This window comes from Paroedura picta, chromosome 15 (genome assembly GCF_049243985.1).
Source record: "Paroedura picta isolate Pp20150507F chromosome 15, Ppicta_v3.0, whole genome shotgun sequence".
In the NCBI taxonomy this organism is placed as follows: Eukaryota; Metazoa; Chordata; class Lepidosauria; order Squamata; family Gekkonidae; genus Paroedura; species Paroedura picta.
The window spans coordinates 11,232,904-11,252,356 of NC_135383.1; the positions used below are offsets into that span (position 1 = coordinate 11,232,904).

General features: G+C 45.1%; 2 protein-coding genes across 2 annotated transcripts; both read left to right on the top strand.

Moving 5' to 3' along the window:
• Positions 1 to 1,871: 1,871 nt before the first annotated feature.
• On the top strand, positions 1,872 to 6,831 carry MRPS17 (mitochondrial ribosomal protein S17). Its single transcript, XM_077312264.1, has 3 exons — positions 1,872 to 1,993; positions 3,974 to 4,103; positions 6,421 to 6,831. Exons 2-3 carry the CDS (start codon positions 3,981 to 3,983, stop codon positions 6,709 to 6,711), a joined length of 414 nt encoding a protein of 137 aa, XP_077168379.1. The 5' UTR covers positions 1,872 to 1,993; positions 3,974 to 3,980; the 3' UTR covers positions 6,712 to 6,831.
• A 1,452-nt stretch (positions 6,832 to 8,283) lies between these two features.
• Positions 8,284 to 18,882, top strand: NIPSNAP2 (nipsnap homolog 2). Its single transcript, XM_077312261.1, has 10 exons — positions 8,284 to 8,438; positions 11,014 to 11,153; positions 11,795 to 11,840; positions 12,555 to 12,649; positions 13,066 to 13,136; positions 13,402 to 13,542; positions 14,058 to 14,089; positions 15,300 to 15,394; positions 16,073 to 16,156; positions 16,554 to 18,882. Exons 1-10 carry the CDS (start codon positions 8,350 to 8,352, stop codon positions 16,616 to 16,618), a joined length of 858 nt encoding a protein of 285 aa, XP_077168376.1. The 5' UTR covers positions 8,284 to 8,349; the 3' UTR covers positions 16,619 to 18,882.
• The last annotated feature ends 571 nt before the right edge of the window (positions 18,883 to 19,453 follow it).

Below are 19,453 nucleotides of genomic sequence, written 5' to 3' on the forward strand. Positions count from 1 at the left end.
CCCTAGGGTTTCTTGACGAGCCTGGAAAGGTTTCCCAAATGGAGGGGAGTTAATTAATATTTTATATCTTTCAAAACAAAAGTTAAACATTTGTCAGATGATCTAACTATGTATTGTCATGTTGATGGTCCTGGAGGGGGTGGGAAGTGGGCGTGTCCACAGATCTGCTCCCCAAACCATATTCTGCATGATCGTGCCACTTCTGGGATTTCTCAAAGCCAGAAGAATGTTTCAGGGGCTTCTCAATTATTAAAAAAAAAAGTTGAGAAAGGCTAGCCTAAAGCATCCAAGATAAGTATCTGTCCAGCTGCTGCTTGAAGACTGCCAGTGAGGGGCAGCTCACCACCTCCTCAGGCAGCCTATTCCAATGCTGAACTACTTAGACTGTGAACCCCCCCCCCCCAATCTCTAGCTGGTACCGTTCTACATGTAGTTTAAAGTCGTTACTACAGGAACATGCTGCCAACAGGAACTATTCCCTGCCCGCCTCCAAGAGAGCAATCATGTCCCCTCTTAGCCTTCTCTTCTCCAGGCTGATCATTCCCAAGTCCCTCAGCCTTTCCTCCTAGGGCTTGGTCCCCAGGCCCCGGATCATCCTCGTCACTCTCCTCTGCACCCTCTCAATTTTGTCCATGTTCTTTTTGAAGTGAGGCCTCCAGAACTGCACACAGGACTCCAGGTACAGTCTGGCCCATGCTATATACAGTGGGACTATGACATCTTGCAATTTCTGTTGATACACCCCAAGATTTCAAGGTAGGATGGTATAAGGGAGAACAATTGGCCAGAGATTACCCAGAGTTTTTTTTTAAGTGGGGATATTAAGCCAGCTCTCTTCAGCCCTGGTCCAACAACTCTGCAAGGTAGCTTGCGCTGAGTGAGAACGACCGGCCCAGGGTCACGCAATTGGTTTCATGATCAGCGGAATTTGAACACACACCTTTTCAGTGCGAATCCAGCTCTCCTATTACACAGCACTGGCCCCTTAGTGTCTTAGAAGGAGGGTGTGAAAGTACATAGAATGCATTTCATAATAATAATAATAATAATAATAATAATAATAATAATAATAATAATAATAATAGCCTAATAATTTGATCATAATAATTCATTGAATAGTAATTAAATTAATTAAATAAAAAATGTGGCCCCTTGCCATGTGTTCGCATGAGGCCGCTGGAGGTTAATGGACTGAGGTTGGATTTCCCAAGAGGAGACAACACCTGCTTGTAAATGCCGATAGACCCCAGGCGTTGGACCAAAGGGGGTCTAACCTGACAAGACTTGTCTTGAATGCGGAAAAAGAAACTTTCTCCAGCAGCTGTTTCCTCCTGACGTTAACCAGTGAACAAGACACTAAAAAATCAGGACTCAAAGAGAGAGAGAGAGAGAGAGAGAGAGAGAGAGAGAGAGAGCAGTGAGACCCCAAAAGAAGGGCAGTTTTAGCATTCCGATCATTCTGTCCTATCACTCAATGCGAACAAGAGAAATCTCAAAGGCTCTTCCGTTGCAAAAGTCTTGCAATTTGGACAGCAACCCAAGCAGGCAGATCTTCTTCTAAAATGCTTTGAAAGTGCATTATCCAAGCGGCGCAGAACGGGGCCAGGCCTCTCTCCCCTAAATCCCCATGGAAAGGGCTCGCCCCCAAAAGAAAAAGAGCTCGCAGTATCCATCCCCAGCCTCCCCACCCCACCCCACCCCCTGAACTGAACTGCAGAAGCCGCCCGGCCGGCCAAGGACAAACGCGCCGCCCCAGCCCTTTTCTAACCCCTGCCCGGCAGCGACCTCTAGCGCCCAGTCCTTGCAGCGACACCGCTCGACTTCCAACCACTGAGCCGCGCGGGGAAATCCTAGACGGTACAGCTAGGCCACGCCCCTCTCCCGGGGACGTGACACGGAAGCGCCCCGCACTTCCGGCGTTAGCCCCGCCTTTGGCTTCCCTCGATTCTTTACCCCCCCACCCCCCCAACCCGGTTCCCGGCATCGAGACCAAGTAAGAGGGAGGGGGGGGCAGCTGGGGAAGGAGGGCACCGGAAGCGGAGGGCTGGGCAGGGTCGTGGGGTGCCAGGAGGTCTCTTATGTAGACTGGAGTCCCAGTGGTGATTGTATAAAAGTGCTGCTGGGGACTGGCCAGTGCCCCAGCAGAGGACCAGAATTCTAACTTAACGTTTTGCATTGTAAAAAGTGTTTTAAAGAAACAGAAATGAAAGAAGCTAGTTGGATTTGCCTGCTGCCTTGTTTGTGACAAACTGGATCTTCTTTCCTCTGGCACTGCCTTCCTACCGATTTCATGTTTGGGAATTCTGGATACCGCATTTGTATCCTGAGCTTTCTCCAAGGATAGCAAGGTGGCTTAGAGCAGGGGTAGTCAACCTGTGGTCCTCCAGATGTCCATTGACTACAATTCCCATGAGCCCCTGCCAGCATTTGGAGGACCACAGGTTGACTACCTCTGGATTAGAGCAGTGGTCCCCAACCCCTGGTACGGGGACCGGTCCCGGTCCGGGGACCGGTCCCGGTCCGTGGATCAGCCGGTACCAGGCCGCAGCTCCTCCTCCCCAGGTGCTGCCTTGGGGGCTGCCCTGTCACTCTGCCGCTGGCTCACCTTTGGTGCTCTCCGGCGGCTGCCATGGCTGGGGCTCCCCCTCGGTGTGGCACTGTGCAGCTGCTGCTGGCAGCACCGCCCAGCAGGCAACAGTAAGTCAGGGGCACCGGAGGGAAAGCAAGTGGAGCAGGGGTTTAGGTGGTGGCGACATCCCTCGGCAAAAGACTACCCCCTTCGGGCCTCAGTAAAATTGTCAAGCGTTGACTGGTCCCCGATGATAAAAAGGTTGGGGACCACTGGCTTAGAGAGTCTTCCCCCCCCCCCATTGTGTCCTGGCAATGACGCTGTAAGGTAGGTCAAGGGAGAGAAAGTAATTGACTTGAGGTCAGGCAGTGAGTGGTAGAGCTAAGTGAGGTAGGTCTCCTTGCTCCCGTCCAGATGCTCCGACCAGTGTATAAGCTGGCTTTCTAAATGGGAAGCAAAACCAGTATTAGAATAGATTCAAGTGGGTAGCCATGTTGGTCTGAAGCAGCACAACAAAACAAAATCAGAGTCCAGTGGCACCTTTAAGATCAACAAAGATTTATTCAAGGCGTGAGCTTTCGAGTGCAAGCACTCTTCCTCAGACTATGAACTGACCATCATGACAGTGGGACTATATAAGCAAAATTAACAGTTGGGCAGTTTATAATCTGAGGAAGAGTGCTTGCACTTGAAAGCTCACGCCGTGAATAAATCCTTGTTGGTCTTAAAAGTGCCACAGTATTAGAGTGGCAGCCTCTGAGCCCATTGCATCTGTTTGGGAGTCAAAGCAGACTAGTCGTTCTGGAGGAACTTGTTTTTAAATTGGAGATGTTTCTTTTGGGAGGGTACCTTTAGCCGTGGTGCTTACATGACTCATGTGCCATTACAGGAGCCTTGGCTTTTGGTCCATCAACATGATAGTACAGTGGGAAAACATTATATCTCAACCACCAAATTACTGCCCTTCAGGAGTGTGCCTTGCAATCCAAACTTGTCTCGGCCTGCCTATGTGTGAGTGCCAAGTTTTGTAAAAGGTTTTTACATGGTGGCCTAAGAAAAATTCTTAGTTGCTGCTGGGGACCCAGTGAATGAGCGTTTTTTAAGACTGAGTTCAGTAAAAGTGACAGTCTGACATTTAGGTGAAACTTCTCAAGACCTCAGCAGCCAACTAAAGCCTTACACAGAATCAATCTATTTTGCAAATCATGCCCACGACTTTTCTTGAGAGTATTTGAGCTTGTTTTTTTTTCCTGTACCCCGCTTTTCACTACTCGAAGGAGTCTCAAAGCGGCTTACAATCACCTATTCTTCCTGACATCCAGAATCAGTACTTACAGGGCCATGGAATACCAGAACAGTCATATAGAGTTTTCCTTCTTTTCTCTCCCCCCCCCCCCCCAATAGCTGAAGCATGTCTGCATTACGTGGAGCAGTCCACGCCAAATGGATCATAGGGAAAGTCATTGGGACCAAAATGCAGAAGACTGCCAAAGTGAGAGTAACAAGGCTGGTGCTGGATCCTTACTTACTAAAGGTAAAGTGTCCAAAGAATGAATGCGGAATGAAGTGGCTTATTGTCTGGTGGGGCTCAGCTATGGGAAGGCCCGGAGGGAGTCCTGCTTGGAGTCCTGCCATCAAGAACATGATGCATCAGCCAGGTCTCCCTATCCCATTGATCACCTGGCGGCCTTTGGCAGCTGCCGCCTCATGAAGTGTATGGTTCTAGCGATCTCCAGTTATACTTGTCACTGTGTAGCCTGGGGGGTCCCTGCCACACATGTGGCCTTGTGCATGTGGTGCCCCACCCTGTAAGGCCTTGGACGTCTGCTGCTGCATGGGGATGGTGCAGCTTACCAACGATCTTTCGATTGAGCCCCCAACATCAAACCTCGTGGATCACCTAGCAACCTTGGCCAGAGGTTGCTGCTGCCATGTGGGAGTCTCCAGTTTATTGGGCTTTGCTCAACCTGGGCTCTGCCATGCATGCAGCCTCCCTCCTGGGTCTCTCCCTCACCCCTGCTTTCACAGGTGGGGGATATTAGTTCAACCTGTCTTCCCAGTTTCCTTCCAAGGTGGCTCAGGGGCAGGGGGAGTTCATAACACCTGGCTACTTTGCATTTTCCCTCTTGGCCAGGGCTCACAGCACTCACAGGAGTGGGCTGGGGGAAGGAGCTTGCCCTCCCATCCAGGCAGCATGGGGGTATCTGCCCAGCACTGCACCGCTGGCTCTCCAGTCTGCCCATGTATCCCCCGCTGTAGCCTAGGGGGCCTCACAATGAGGGCACAAGCTTACCAGCTGCTTTCCTTTATGAGGTTTATGTCTCTGGTACCTGGCATGATGTTTTATGAGACACATATCAGATCCAGCTCTTGTAACAAATGAGTTTGATACCTTTGCTATAAGGTATGTCAAATTTAAGAAGCCCCATAGTATTGCCAGAAATGTATAAATATGATAATAATAATGATAATAATAATAAAGCTTGCAATATAGAGTTTTTAACAATTAAATTTAAAAACTTTTCATAATCTAAGACCTCTAAGTGTAGTTTGTATTGATAAAACACTGGCCTTAACTCTTTAGGTAGATGCATATTTCTGTCCAGTTATGGCCACAAGCCATAACCTTATTTTATACATTTGCTGTTCTTGCCTAAGCAGAATTGTACCTTAATAGTGAGGTGGCCCTATTAGAACATGGGGTTTATCCCTAGCATATAATAAAGGATCTATTGTTTTAAGTTTCTCTGATTTTTTTTCATTTCTCTCTCCACTGCTATCTTTCTCATACTATATGGTAGTTAAATGGCTCAGCCAAGGTAAGGGCAAGGATCTTGCACTTGTCTATGAAGTGGAGTAGTAAAAGCATATATGAGGACATGATTGTCCACTTGAGGGGTTCTGCTCCTGGGTCCTCTTCTATTCAAGAAACAGAGGCAAGAGAAAATAAAAATGATCTTAGAGGAAAATGTGTATTTTAAAATGCTGACAGGGGCAGTAGGGAGTTGTACATTTTCATTTCAAGATGCTGTTTAAAGCAAGGAGCATCCAAAAATGTACTCTTGCCATTTTTGGGTTTCCCTGGAGACAGTGTGAGTGCTGATGGATTAATGAACATCTGGAGGAATGTAGGGCACTTTGAATTTCATGAGGAAGTTGTGTTAGTTTGATTCAGTAAAAATAAACAAGACTATGTTGCTATCACTTCTTTGTTCCTAGCGTAAGTTTTCATAGATTAGAGCCCAATGGTAATTTATAGTTTGAAAGTAGCCTTGGAAGCTGATTTTGAGTGGGTTGCATGTGGGCTCCTGGAATTTCCATGTTTGTAATTTAGGAATAATGGCTATTTATTTTATATCAATTATTTTCAGTGACAACATCCTCAGTACTTTTTAAAGAGTTAACTATTTATCCTATCTCATTCCCAACATATTAGTCCCTGCGGCTGAGTAAATGCTTTAGCTCTTTCCTCCCAGGTTGAGAAACATTTAATGTCCTGTGAGCCAAGCAGGGAGAAACCTGCTTTTGCATAGATGCAAAAGCATCTATGCTGGTTTTGCATAGATGTGAGTGTGTCAGTTGCATGGATGCTGTGAATTCCAGTACACTCCTTCCAAGATGAGGTGTCTTTCATGATAATCAAGTGGAGCAGGATGGGGTGAGGCTGAGGTTGAAGTTGACAAAATAATGGCTTCGTTTGCTGAAGTGAGTTTATAGTAAAAAAAAAAATTAAACTATGAGCTTCACAGCTTAGGCATTATGTTATATTCTTACCAATAGAAAAATGTTTTAGATAAGTGACAATATTCTAATCAGTTCACATCTCCATTCCTTCCTTCTAACCTGTGCAGTTCTATAACAAGCGAAAAACTTATTTTGCTCACGATCCTCAGCAGCAGTGCCTTGTGGGAGACATCGTCCTTCTGAAAGCTTTGCCAGTGCGGAGAACCAAGCATGTGAAACACGAACTGGCAGAAATTGTGTACAAGGTTGGGAAAGTCATTGATCCAGTGACTGGGAAGCCCTGTGCAGGATCAAAACTCCTGGAAAGTGTAACAGACTCAGAAAACCTCACCGATAGAGACACCGACTTCCTTAGTGAAAAACTCCAAGAGCTCACTGTTTCCTCTTCAGATAAATGAAAGGAAGGCGAGGCTTTCTAAGATGGGACTTTTCTTTCATGTCTCTGTGAAGGGGTTGTACACGACATGGTGCTTCTGTGTTTTTAAAATGGTGTCAGTTAATAAAATGGAGCTAACTTACCCGACTCCTTCTATGAACAGAAACATTCACTCTTTAAAAAAAAAATCACAAATAACCTAAAATTGATTATTTATAGAATTTTCAAGTCTCCTCTTTGCCATGAAGCCACTAGAGATAATCATCCGTGTAAAACTTATACTGAATTTCAGTGTTATAAAACCTGCAGTCGAAAGCATGTAAGAAAGTGCAAGGAAGAAGAGCTAGCAGCCGTACAGAGGAAATGGGCATGCACAATGGATTCTTCGCCATTAATAGTTGGATTCAGTTCTTTCCCATGAATGCACTCAGAGGAAGGGTGTGCATCTTGCCTTAGTGGCAGAGTCTAGTCATATTTGCGCATTGAGCAAGAAGCCATCTCATGCTGGTGCCCTTTATCATGGATGAGAAGCTGATGGCCTCACCAAAATGCACATCTCTATGTGGACACTGTCCTAAAACCTTCATGTTGAATTTGGTGGGAAACATATACATTTATGGAGCCAAACATCTGGAAGAATACAATCTGGCAGTATCATCAGGTGGAATAGATTGACAGGTTTTTAATGTTACCTCCTGAAAACCCTAAAGATCAGTGGTGCAAATCACTGGACTGGGTCACAGCTTTGGTGAGTAAATATGGATTGTTCCACAAAGATCTAACAATGCAAGAGTCAAAACCACGTGTCTGGCAAAAGTGCAGAGAAAGATGAGGGGAGCATCCTTGCTCACACCCACTTTTGAAGGGTGAGCAGGTGGTGGGAGTGGGGAAAACGCTTGGGAATATATTCAAATTTCAGAGAGCAGCATGCAGGAGAGAAAAAAAAATGTTTTTGATGTCAGCATTTCCAAATCTGCCCTAATTTAGACTTTTTAAAGGCTTAGACTTTTAAAAGGGCTTGTCAAATTCATCGCATCTGAGCCATATGGCATCTGCATGAATTTGACACGCCCCCCCCACCCCTTTTTAAAAAGACAAGAAATGTGGATATGGAAAATAGGAAAAGGGATATGCAGCAGCTGTTCCTGGGTTTGTCCTGCAAAACGTGATCTGCTAGTTCACAAGTGGAAGGCACTTTGCCTATGCTCAGAGGGCCTTTCCCCTTCTTGAAAAACAATCCACAAAACATGTGTGTGTGTATGTGGGGGTACAACCTAAGCAATTGGGCCATTTATTGAGGGAGAGCACAGACTTGGCAGGGATCACCTTGTGATGTCTGTGGACATTTGATTTTCAACTGCAGGAGAGCAACCAAAGCCACCTCATGCATTAAATCCCTGACTGGGATTTAACACAGACTTAAAACGCCTCTGGAGCACTCTCCATCGCCCAGGGCTCGGCCTTGACCCTCGGGGTTGGGGGGTCTCCACGCTGATTCCTGAGGGCAGAGGGAGACTGGGAAGCGCTTCCCACCTGCTCTCCCCCTCCCCGCCCTAAACCTTCCCTCAAGGAAGTCCCTCTAGCGGCTGCCGGGCCACACTGCGGCCCCTTCGCTTCCCTTCGCTCTCCCCCCACCCCGCGTTCAGCTCAGGTGGTCAAGATGGCGGCCGGGGCGCTGCTGCGGGGGAGCGGGGCCCGCTTCCGCCCCTTCTCCGAACGGGGGCCCAGTTCCCGCCTTTTTCTCCTCAGGTGAGGGGAGCCGCGGGGGGAGGGGGCGGGAAAGGGGTGGCGCGCGCGCGCGCGCGCGCTCGAGCGGAGGGGGGGCAAGGTCGGGTCTCCGCCTCCTCCCCCCCACCCTCAAGGTCAAGGCCTCGCCTGGGGGCTTCTCCCGCCCTGCCTCCCCGGGCGGGGGGGGGGAGGAAAGGGGGAGGAGCGTAATTGCCTCGGATATTCCGTCGATTGGTCGCTCCCTCGTATCTCCCCACTGGAAGGGGACGGCAAAGCGGCATACAAATGTGTTCAATAAATAGAAGTCAATATCTGCCGGACAGTGGCTGAGACTCTCCTCAGAGTGTCTCTCAGACACATTTTGGGGGGCATGCTTGTATTGAGCGGGTGGAAATGGGCAAACTTCAGGGCTCCAGTTGACAGTTCACCCCATCCAGGGGTGGCCAAACTGGCTCTCCAGATGTCCGTGGACTACAGCTCCCATGATCCCCTGACAGCTTTGTTCTAGCAGGGCTTCATGGGAATTGTATTCCACAGACATCTGGAGAGGCACAGTTTGGCCACCCGTGCCCACCCAAAAGACATTTAGGTAGATTTTCCCCTCCTTCTCTTGGGGCGGCTAATCTCCCTTCCTCTTATGCACACAGGTGAAACCTCTTCTCTGTTTAGGACAAGCGAGCATGGACAAGCCGGATTCTGCGCTGAATAGTGTGAATCCAGTTAGCTGCTGGGGAGCAGGCTGTATCTTCCCCACATGCCAGCCCTTTTTCATGTTTGTCCCATGCACGTATTTTCTCTGTGGGTCACCGGCCCCATTCCTTCATTAGATCAGGCCAACGTGTCCGTAATTTCCATATATAGTGATGTTTAAGAGTAGTAGTAGGCAGGAGAATCAGGTCAGGGGGCTGATAATATACATGGTATTTGTGGCACAGGTCCAAGTGATGGTGTCTTTCAATGTTTACACAGTTTACACAGCTGCCACCTTGCAAATGAAGTCAGGAGTTGAATGCATGAAGTGGCTTCATTTGCTCTTGCAGTTGCAAATTAAGGAAAATCATGGTCGAGACCTGGGGACAAGGAGTTGCTCGTATTGGCTGTAACTGATGTATATGTTTGCTTCTGTTGTGTAAAGTTGTGTTTGGGTCTATGGTCAAGACAACAAACCAAACTAAGTTGAAAAACATGTCAGTTTCCCGGAAGCAAACGTTTGAGTCAAATGTTTAAGTGAGAAAAAATAGTCACCCACTGTCCAGAGCTGCAAAGAAATGGGCGGGATATAGATAGACAGACAGACAGACAGACAGACAGACAGACAGATAGATAGATTTGATAGTGATTGTCTGTTCTTGGACAAAGGCTCTGCTAGTAATTATACTCAGTATTTCTATAGTTTTTCCATTCTTCAGAGTCCCTTGACTCATTGTGACAATAATCTTGACAACAACTTTGTAAGACATACCAGTATTATCATTATAGCCAGACACTTTCACTGAACCTAACCTGCCTCACAGTGTTGTTATAAGGCTGAAATAAGGAAGGGGGGACCAATATGAGCTACTCTGAGCTCCTAGATACTAGACAGATAGTGTTACTAAAGACCACCTAGTGAACATGGGGCCAAGATTAGATTTAAACCAGCAGCTTCCCAGATCCTTACTTACACTCAGTCTGTCAACAAGGATGTCTGCTGTCTAACTTTTACCTTCAGCAGGCTATGTAAACATCATAAAATCCTCACTATCTTGCATGGAAGATTTTTTTTTTAAGTCATTCACTCTAGACCGCAAACTGTGGGAAATGAAATACAAGTGAGTTCTTCGAGATCACAAAACACTGTTTGCACATTTGGATAGTGGGGGAGAGGCTTTCTGCTATGTCTTTGTCTTTTAGCCTAGCGTCAGCTGTACTGAAAAACAACATAGACAGACAGTTGCGCTGCAGGACATTTGGATCATGTAAATAGGACTCCAAGCTTTACAGTCAGAGACTCTTGGAATGCCTTACAGGCCGGCTCACTCCCTTCTGTACTAGCTTTTGTTAAAAGGGAACTTGTGGTGGAATCCTAAGCAAAGGTAACAGCCTTTTCAGCTCACTGGTACCAATGAACTCAGAAGGACATAACCCTACTTAGGTCTGTATTGTTAAATGCCTGTTAGTGTCGTTCCCCCATTTGTATTGGTAAACCATGATCTTCCTACAACTGTAGTGCCTAATGGGGTAAGGACATGTAGCTGGTTATGTGACTTTCCTGATATTTATAAATTTTGGGGCCAAGGTAGTAAATCTAGGCATCACACATACCCTAATAGTCAATATGAATCTTATAAAATGCTGTCACAGAGCTTTCATTCTGAGGCTCATGCAGAGCAATTCCTTGACTTCAGTGTAGAGTCCATGTGTCCTTTACTTCCATGGATAGAAATGGTTTAAAAGTAGTGCTGGGAGTCAGGATGGTCCAAGCCATATCTTCTGTAGGCACACCGAGTGTGTTCAGCACCATTTACAAACTGACAGTGTGAAATTCTAAAGATGATGCACAGAACACAGTCAAGGGCCTGAATGCTGTTTTAACACTATCCTTTTTAACTTGCAGGGGCCTGGTGTCATCCAGTAACCGATCTGGTGAAGACAGCTGGTTAAAATCATTGTTTGTCCGCAAAGTTGACCCCAGGAAAGATGCTCACTCCAACCTCTTAGCCAAAAGGGAGACCAGCAGTCTCTATAAAATACAGTGTGAGTCACTGCTTGGAGTATTGAATTAACTAGTCTTCTAGGTTTAACTATTTAAGGTGTTTTCATTGATTTAATGGGGTAGCAGACTTTTCAAAAGAGCCTCTTGTGGCGCAGAGTGGTAATGCAGCAAACATGCAGTCTGAAGCCCTGCCCACGAGGCTGGGAGTTCAATCCCAACAGCCGGCTCAAGGTTGACTCAGCCTTCCATCCTTCCGAGGTCGGTAAAATGAGTACCCAGCATGCTGCTGGGGGGTAAACGGTAATGACCCCATATTGAGTCTGTCATGAAAACGCTAGAGGGCATCACCCCAAGGGTCAAACATGACTCGGTGCTTGCACAGGGGATACCTTTACCTTTGCAGACTTTTCAAAAGTTGATTATTTAATTGTAACTAGTTACAGATCCTTGAGTGGTGGGTATATTTCCTGTTCTCTTTCTCACACAGGAAAGATTACCTTTCCTGGACTGTGCCTGCTGTAACATGTGCAGGCATTCTCAAAACAATGTCCTTTTTCTTCTGAGCTGTTGTTTTATTCATGTACAAATTCATGCATATTTTAAGTGGTGATTACTTCTGCTTGTGATAACCCTGGCATCGTTCCTAACTTTAAACCTTTGTTGTTGACTGTTGCTCTTTCAGTTCACAATGTCAAACCTGAATGCCTAGACTCCTACAACCAGCTTTGGTAAGTCCTGGTATATTGAGTTGTTTGCGGATTTTAAACTGTAGTCCTATAGTTGCTGTGCAGTGCCACCAGTGTGTATGATGCTTTACAAAGTAGCGTAATTTAAAACAAAAACCAAAAAACAACCAGGTCCCTACCCCTAAGAGCTAACCATCCTGATTTAGACAGTGGGGAGGAATAATGAGGAAGAGCAGGGAAGAAAGAAACAGAAGAAACACGGATTTGCAGCTGATCTGAAGCTAGAAGCTGCGATTTATGTCTAGCAATCCCTCCCAGACCATCTGCTTGATGCTACCTGCCTCTTTCAGATCTCTCCTCAAAACCTTTTGGCAAACTTCTTAACATCTATTAATGAAGCTTCAGGCTAAATACATATACATGAAATGAATCTTTATTATTATTCAGTTTTCTTCACCCATCTGGTGTCTCCCTTGCGTCAACATATAAGGAACAGGGATCTGCATTTTTGTATTCTTTAAAGTGCCGTGTACGTTGATGGTGCAAATATTAATAACAGCTTCCTGTCTCATGCATTAGAATTTTCATTTCTAAAATAATTCTTCCACTTGTATTATTATTATGATTTTCACTTTTGGTAGCGATTTTTAAAACTGTATGTTTAGTTCAGGCGTGAGTGCTGTGATTTTGTTCTAAAGATTGGTCATAGTGAAGGGAATTCAACATGATGTGTATGCTCTTCTCTTTTTTTTTAAGTAAAGAGGTGCTGCCAAAGATCCATGAAGGGAAGGACTATCCATGTACACTGGTGGGGACGTGGAACACGTGGTACGGAGAGCAAGATCAGGCTGGTAGGAGATAGATGTACAACAGAACCTGCAACTGTGCCAGTGATGTGTGTTTGCGACAGATGTTCTGTTCTAGCTGGGCTGAGAACTTATGGGTTCAGGAACCAAAGGGCTGCTAGTGGGTGATGAACCAGAGAGGGCGGGATGTGGAACAAAGTCAAAAATCAGGTGACCAAGGCTCAGAAGCCTTTCAAGGGAGTTGTGGGTGGCTCAGGAAACAGGCTTCCAGCATGGCTTCCTTCTTGAGACCTTTTGTGGTCTTCATGTGGACTGAAAGAAAGCACATCCACCCATGTGGAAGCTAGAGGTCTGTAGTTGCAGCCCATCTGAATATGAGGGAAAGAGGTGGGCAGATTAAGCCAGCTGAGTGTCTCTCTAAAGAGGAGAGAACTTTTAAACTTTCCCCCTTTTAATTCCAGTCCATCTCTGGCGATATGAGGGAGGCTACCCAGCCCTTACAGAGGTCATGAGTAAACTTCGACATGACAAGGTAAGGCCAAGTGCAAAGCTGGACTGTATCAGCTCCATCCTATTTAGAATTGAATGATACTGCTGATTTCAGTGGAGTTTGGTTTAGTTTGGTTTAAACTACAAAGTTTAAACGCTAGGTTTCCCATGGGTGCCTTGTGGCTTGAAAAACAAGAGCCATGGAGTGTTGTGCTCCCTATTATCGTTGCAGAAACTGTGCATTATGTGCTGGTGTTGAAATACACTAATAAGCACACACAGCATCCTGCTGTTACACCCTTTTATAGGAATTCATGGAGTTTCGCAAAGCGAGGGGAAGTATGCTTCTTTCACGCAAGAATCAGCTCCTGCTCGAGTTCAGTTTCTGGAATGAACCCATTCCCAGGCCTGGCCCCAATATCTATGAACTGAGGTCTTACCAACTTCGTGTGAGTACCCTTTTAGATTTATAGAATATTAATTTTTAAAAGTAAAATAAAGCTGTGCTTGTCATTATCCTCTACTCAGAAATCCTCCTCTACTCAGAAATGAATCTTTCTTTGACCAAGGTACCAGAGGATTCATTTAGTCAAAAAAATTAGGGCTTAAAGTCAGACTGTACTTTGGCAGCACAATCTGTAGAGGTCTGTCCTTGAATATTGTTCAAAAGCTATTATTGGTAGGGCAGCCTGGCTTCTGCTAGATGCAGGCAACAGAGATCACACTGCACCAGTGGTTCCATGTTTGCTGGTTTCCTTTAGGAAGTTCTGCCTTTTGAACAAGCAAAAACCACATCCTTTAAATACTACTCCTGACTGGACCCCCTACTAATGCCAACAGAACATAAGAGAAGCCATGTTGGATCAGGCCAGTGGCCCATCCAGTCCAACACTCTGTGTAACACAGTAGCCAGTTCTGGTTTTAGGATTTAGTTGCAGCTTCTTCTTTTTTCTTCTTTCTCCAGCCCGGAACGATGATTGAGTGGGGAAACTACTGGTAAGTGCCATTTATTATATTACAAATCGCATTTTAGACTTACCTGCAAAGCAAACATATATGTATTGCATTTAAAAAAAAATATTGCCGATTCAGTTTAAAATTCATGCAGCGTATGTCCAAGCGCCCCCTTTGAAAAAACAAAAACATCCATCAGCTTTTTAAAACTAATTTTTGCTGAGTCTTTAAACTGAGTCTTAATTCCTCAGTTGTTCTTTACTCACTTTTTATGCTTTTTGTTTTGGAAACAGTAATTAAAAAGCAGCAGCAGTTTCCCTGTTTCCCCAAGGTGTTTTTTTTTTGTTAAGATGAACGTTCCAAGGTTTGTGTAGTTGTCACATAAAAAGCTGGTAACTGAGTATCTGATAACTTCCTCCCAAGCAGAACTGACTTGAACTAAAGGAGAAATTCAGAATGATATCTACTCCCCCCCCCCAACTATACGTGGTTCTGTTGTTGTGTTTTAATGATATCAAGAAACAGAAATTAGGCATGAGGAAAATACTGTGTCACCCCTGAAAACTGTGACTTGAAGTAAATTCTTCATGGAAGCTCATATAAAGAGCAGCTCTGCTTTAAAGTCCCACACATTTGGGGAGGGGGCAGGTAAAACTCAGTGCAGAAGGTACTGGCTTCAGTCCCTGGAATTCTCAAAAAAGAGATAGACTATAGAGAGCCAGTCACTGGAGGTAGTGCTGGAATAGACAGATCCATGATCTGAACTCGGTCAGAGGTATTTTCATATGCTGAAAATGCTAGAGAGAAGTGGTCCAGGGGATTCAAACAGTTGTGCTCGAATTTGCAAACTCTGGGTTAAAATCCTAGGAATTTGTAATATAGCTTTAGGCAAGGCACTTTCACTACAAGGAGGTTACACTGCTTGGCACAGTTTTATTTCTTCACAAAATAGGAAGAATAGATGCTTACTACACAAGGTTGTTTTTTAGGGCAGGTAATAAAGATTAGAAAGCAACAACTGTATGTACTGCATATATGCAGCAATCTGGATTAAATTACACCAGGTGCTCTAATATAAACTAAATTAATAGGGGCTTGTAGGAACTTGAAATATTAAGCTTTGGATAGTGAGGGCTTTGGGTGGGTTTTTAAACATGGGGATGCCCGAGGCATTGCTGCATTCTGCCGCAGTGGTCATTCAATGGTCTCTGCCTTTGCTGTCTCAGCTTCAGTGGCCACCTTTTCATTTCAGGGCCCGTGCCATTCGTTTTCGACAAGACAACGAAGAAGCTGTTGGAGGCTTTTTCTCACAGATTGGGCAGCTGTATATGGTTCATCATCTCTGGGGTAAGGCGGTGTTGGTGTGATTTGGTAAGCACACCCTACCCTCGCTCATTGCTCACAAGGATACAGTTGGCACCCCAGTGCACGTGCTCTCTGGTAATTTTTTCTCCAGAAGAGAGCTCAGGTTTTGCTTGTGTTCTTATTCATGTATCTGGGGTTGGATAAGACAAACAGTGTTAGATACGCCACGGATTATTTAGCAGGACATACCTTACTTACGTACCATCTGTGCTACGCTTTATGCAAAAGAGAATCACTGAATAGACATGAGACTATCCCAGAGAGCTCCTCTGCTCTGTTTTCTAGGGAGGGCAGCCCTTCTTTTATCTATGGCTGGCAAGAGGCATCCTGGGAAGGGATGGAGCAGGCCCTAACTCTGTCATGGGAACATTTCAAGAGCAGGGGCACGTGCTGCTCCTTTACCTAAGAGTTTGTACTGCCCCTCCTGCAAATTAATCCTCTGTCAATCGCAAGCAGTTCATTCCAACTGGGATGTAAATGTGGCTCATTGGGATGCAGTCCCATGGGGAAGAGCAAATGGTGTTATGGCAATGAAAGCAGTCTAGAATGTATAACAGAGACCTGACCACAGACCTGCCCGTCTGTGGTCTTCAGCTCTATTTGGAAAGAGGATGTAAATGTAAATCAAAGCATTGGTTTCTTTTCCTCTAACATTCCCAGCTTACAAAGATCTTCAGTCCAGAGAAGACACAAGAAACTCTGCTTGGCACAAACCTGGATGGGATGAGCTGGTGTACTACACAGGTAACAATTTGCTGCTCTTACGATAGGAAGTGATCCAGAGACCCCTTTTGAGACTTTACTGCTCTCTTTCTGAGTCTCCACTTTTGTTATTTGTCCCAAAGATTGCAGAGTGAATCACTACTGCCCTACAAATTCCACCTCTCCTCCTTTTGCATAGAGCACACAGGAGGATCACAGGTGCCATGAGAGAATTATTAATCTGCATAGTCTGCATTTTCCGAGTGCACAGGGCCCGCTGAAGGCGTGCCGGCCATCATCCCTAGAAAATTTTGAAGTCCTGCTTACTTGTGCAATATTTGCTGGCGATCAAGTCACACCCGTGTTTCATAAGTTTAACTTTTGCCTAAGCCGTTTTGAATTAACCAACAAGGCTTTTGTCTTCTTTTTTAATTTCCAGTGCCCCTCATTCAGGAAATGGAATCCAGAATTATGATACCATTGAAGATTTCTCCTTTGCAGTAAAGGCACCTGTCGGTAGATTTAAACTGACCAGTATATCTTTTTAGTTCATTTGACAGTATGTGCGTGGCAACAGAAACGGTGGTTTTTTGAAAGGACTGTATACCTCTTTTTTTTTTTTTAAGTCCCTGAAGGAGCACTTAGAGATGTGTGGAGGGAAGGCATAGGGTTATAATAGTGTTCAGCCACCTAACCCGGCTCCCTGTGATTTGAAACATGGCTAGACACTCCAAGAGCCATCAGGTGCTGATGAAAGCGCACACATTTTATTAGTTGCACGAGCTTTAATTTCTTGAATGGATGCTGTATTTAATCAGGGGGGTGGTTTCTCCAGTGGATTCCTCTGCATTGCTTTTTTTCCAGAATCATGGTTGATGGTCAAGCATACAGAGCTTTTTTTTGGCCTGGGGGGAAAAAAAGCTCTATTCCTGACACTCCTGCAAATTTATTGCTTGGTCAACTCATTTGTTTAGGATGTGTAATTTTACTGTATTTACCAGTTCATCCTGGATCTGAAACTTGAAGGGAAAACAGCCAGAGGTCAAAAGGCCTTTGGAATTTTCACTCTCAATTATGTGTGTGGCAAGGCCTTTCATATCCAGCTGCTAGAGAGACTGCTCATTCTTCTCTAATTCCTCTTTCCTTATTTTCTGCATTTTTAGAGAGTAACAAACAGGCACCTTGCTTTCCTCCTAATTGGGAACCTTTGAAGTCTCTGATTCTCTTCCCCGTATCCGTTGATATATCCGGGAACAGAATGAACGCTCCATATTGTTGACTTTTTTGTCCTAGACAGATAATTGGGAAATCTTCTCTTGGGTTCTATTGCTACAGATTGCGGGTGGGTATTTTGGGTGTGGGGCAAAATAGTTGAAAGTTTGAGTGTTCTGCATGAGGGGGACCTCGCTGCTTGTTAAAACTGGCTTGTCAAGGAAACTGCTGCATTAATATGGGTGCAGTCCCTTTCTATGCAGTTTGATTGTCCTTAGGATATAGACTGGCTGTTTTGACCTAATAAAGGTTATTATAATATAGCATGTGGTGTAGCCAACAGCCATTCATCATTTGAATGCCCGTCTCTAAAAGTGTGGCTGTTTAATTGAAAAATCTAGTGGATTTTTCTGTTCCCGTGGACACGGGCATTCTCAAAGTTACATGTTACTGATTGCTGGTGGCCGTTACATAAAAACGTAGCAACTGAGGAGCATGGCCTTCAGCATTAGAAAGCAGTAGGTGGGCTGTTTCTGACAGCTCTCAGTGTTAACGAATAATGACTATTGATGTCATGTCCTGGAACAGAAACAGAAAATCCATACACCCTTCTTAGAGCGCTGTGTGAAGGCTCTCACACCTCTTGATTGTATGCATTTGTGCCCAAAACGTCCCGCAGTGTTCAGCACAAGCCTGTAAAGGATTACAACTTTAGGACAGAGCTGCAAAGCCTGGCTGCAGTATGTTTGAGGAGACCCATCCCGTTGCCTGTGTGGTAAATTCCACTTTCCCACCTGCAACCGTCTCCCAGCCCATATTCCAGATCCATGTTTCCATGAAAAACATGCAGCTGAAGACCTCAGGGAGAGGGGATTGAAGATGACAACTTAGTTGGGGGGGGGGGGGGGAAGAGAGTTAAGTACCCTTCTGCCTGCTTCTTGCCTGCAAACCATCCCCTTTTGACGCTGCTCTTTCTTTGGGAGGTGAGGCAGTGTTGAGGCCTTCCCACAGTGGATTGCGTTGTGGGTGTAATGTGCAGTCAGTCACATTTGGAGGTTCAGATTTGGCGTCCTGAACTTTGGATCAGCTTGAGCGATAAAGTCTGAGAACTTTACACTATTCAACTCTCAACCAGAACTGCTGACATCAAAATTTTACAAGCATTCCTGGATTATGGCCGTGAAGCAAACCGGTGTGTGCAGCCGGGTAGGAGTTACTTAATAAGCTTTCATGATTTCAGCCCATTGTGTGGTTTCACCGCCTGACTGCTGAAGGTCATTCTGAAAAGATAGATCAGGCCGAAACCTATTAAATCACTCTGGATGTGCAAAATCCTTGTGTCTTCTGTGTCCAGCATTCTGGTTTTGTTTTTGTCTTTTTAATTTTACTTTGGAATAGAGGAATTTGTTGGTGTCTGTCATTCTAAGAACATCCTGTTGGTTAACAAATCAGTGCAATATACTGTGTGTTCAGTTGCCTACAACACATCCACTTTATACATTTCAGTGAGTTTTCTGCCAGAATGTGTCAATAAAATCCTTTTGATTTTCGCAGACCATCAGCATTGTTTGGATTTATTTCAGTAGCTTTGGATTTTGAGTTTTCCCAAATATGGTATTTCTGGCCACAAGCAAGTTAGTACACAGCAAATTTAAAGATTGCTTCAGAGGGCAGTTGTGTGGGTCTGCAATAGAACAGTAAGATTTAACTCCTGAGAGACTATCGAGAGTCTTTGGGAGAGAGCAAAGGGAGCTTTGGTCCCAAAGCAAATTTCAAGTTCAGTTAGTTGAGGAATTGTTGTGTAAATTACATACTTCATCTTAGTCAAAAGGACAAGAAGCAGCACTGTGTATATTAAGACACTAGTTCTACATTCATGTCTTAGGCACAGGCTGTTGGAACCTGAGTCTTCATTTTAAGGATCCAATTTGATCACCTTTAAGGTGGCACAGAATGAATTCAGATGGTCCACAGTTCTTACAGCTAAGCACTTGGATAGTATTATTCATGCCCTAGGCATTGCACCGTCAGAAGATAGAAGGTTGGTGGGCCACTGCAGCAAGCCAAGAACTTTGAGGTATGGAGGTATATTAGATTGCATGTATAGATTTGAGCAACCTGGTCTGG

Excerpts from the sequence above, each read along its gene's own strand:
- MRPS17 (XM_077312264.1), top strand. The coding sequence starts at position 3,981 with ATGTCTGCATTACGTGGAGCAGTCCACGCCAAATGGATCATAGGGAAA. Across the intron at positions 4,104-6,420 it reads TGGATCCTTACTTACTAAAG|TTCTATAACAAGCGAAAAAC; the intron begins GTAAAGTGTCCA and ends TAACCTGTGCAG.
- NIPSNAP2 (XM_077312261.1), top strand. The coding sequence starts at position 8,350 with ATGGCGGCCGGGGCGCTGCTGCGGGGGAGCGGGGCCCGCTTCCGCCCC. Across the intron at positions 11,841-12,554 it reads GACTCCTACAACCAGCTTTG|TAAAGAGGTGCTGCCAAAGA; the intron begins GTAAGTCCTGGT and ends TTTTTTTTTAAG. Across the intron at positions 13,543-14,057 it reads TGAGGTCTTACCAACTTCGT|CCCGGAACGATGATTGAGTG; the intron begins GTGAGTACCCTT and ends TTCTTTCTCCAG.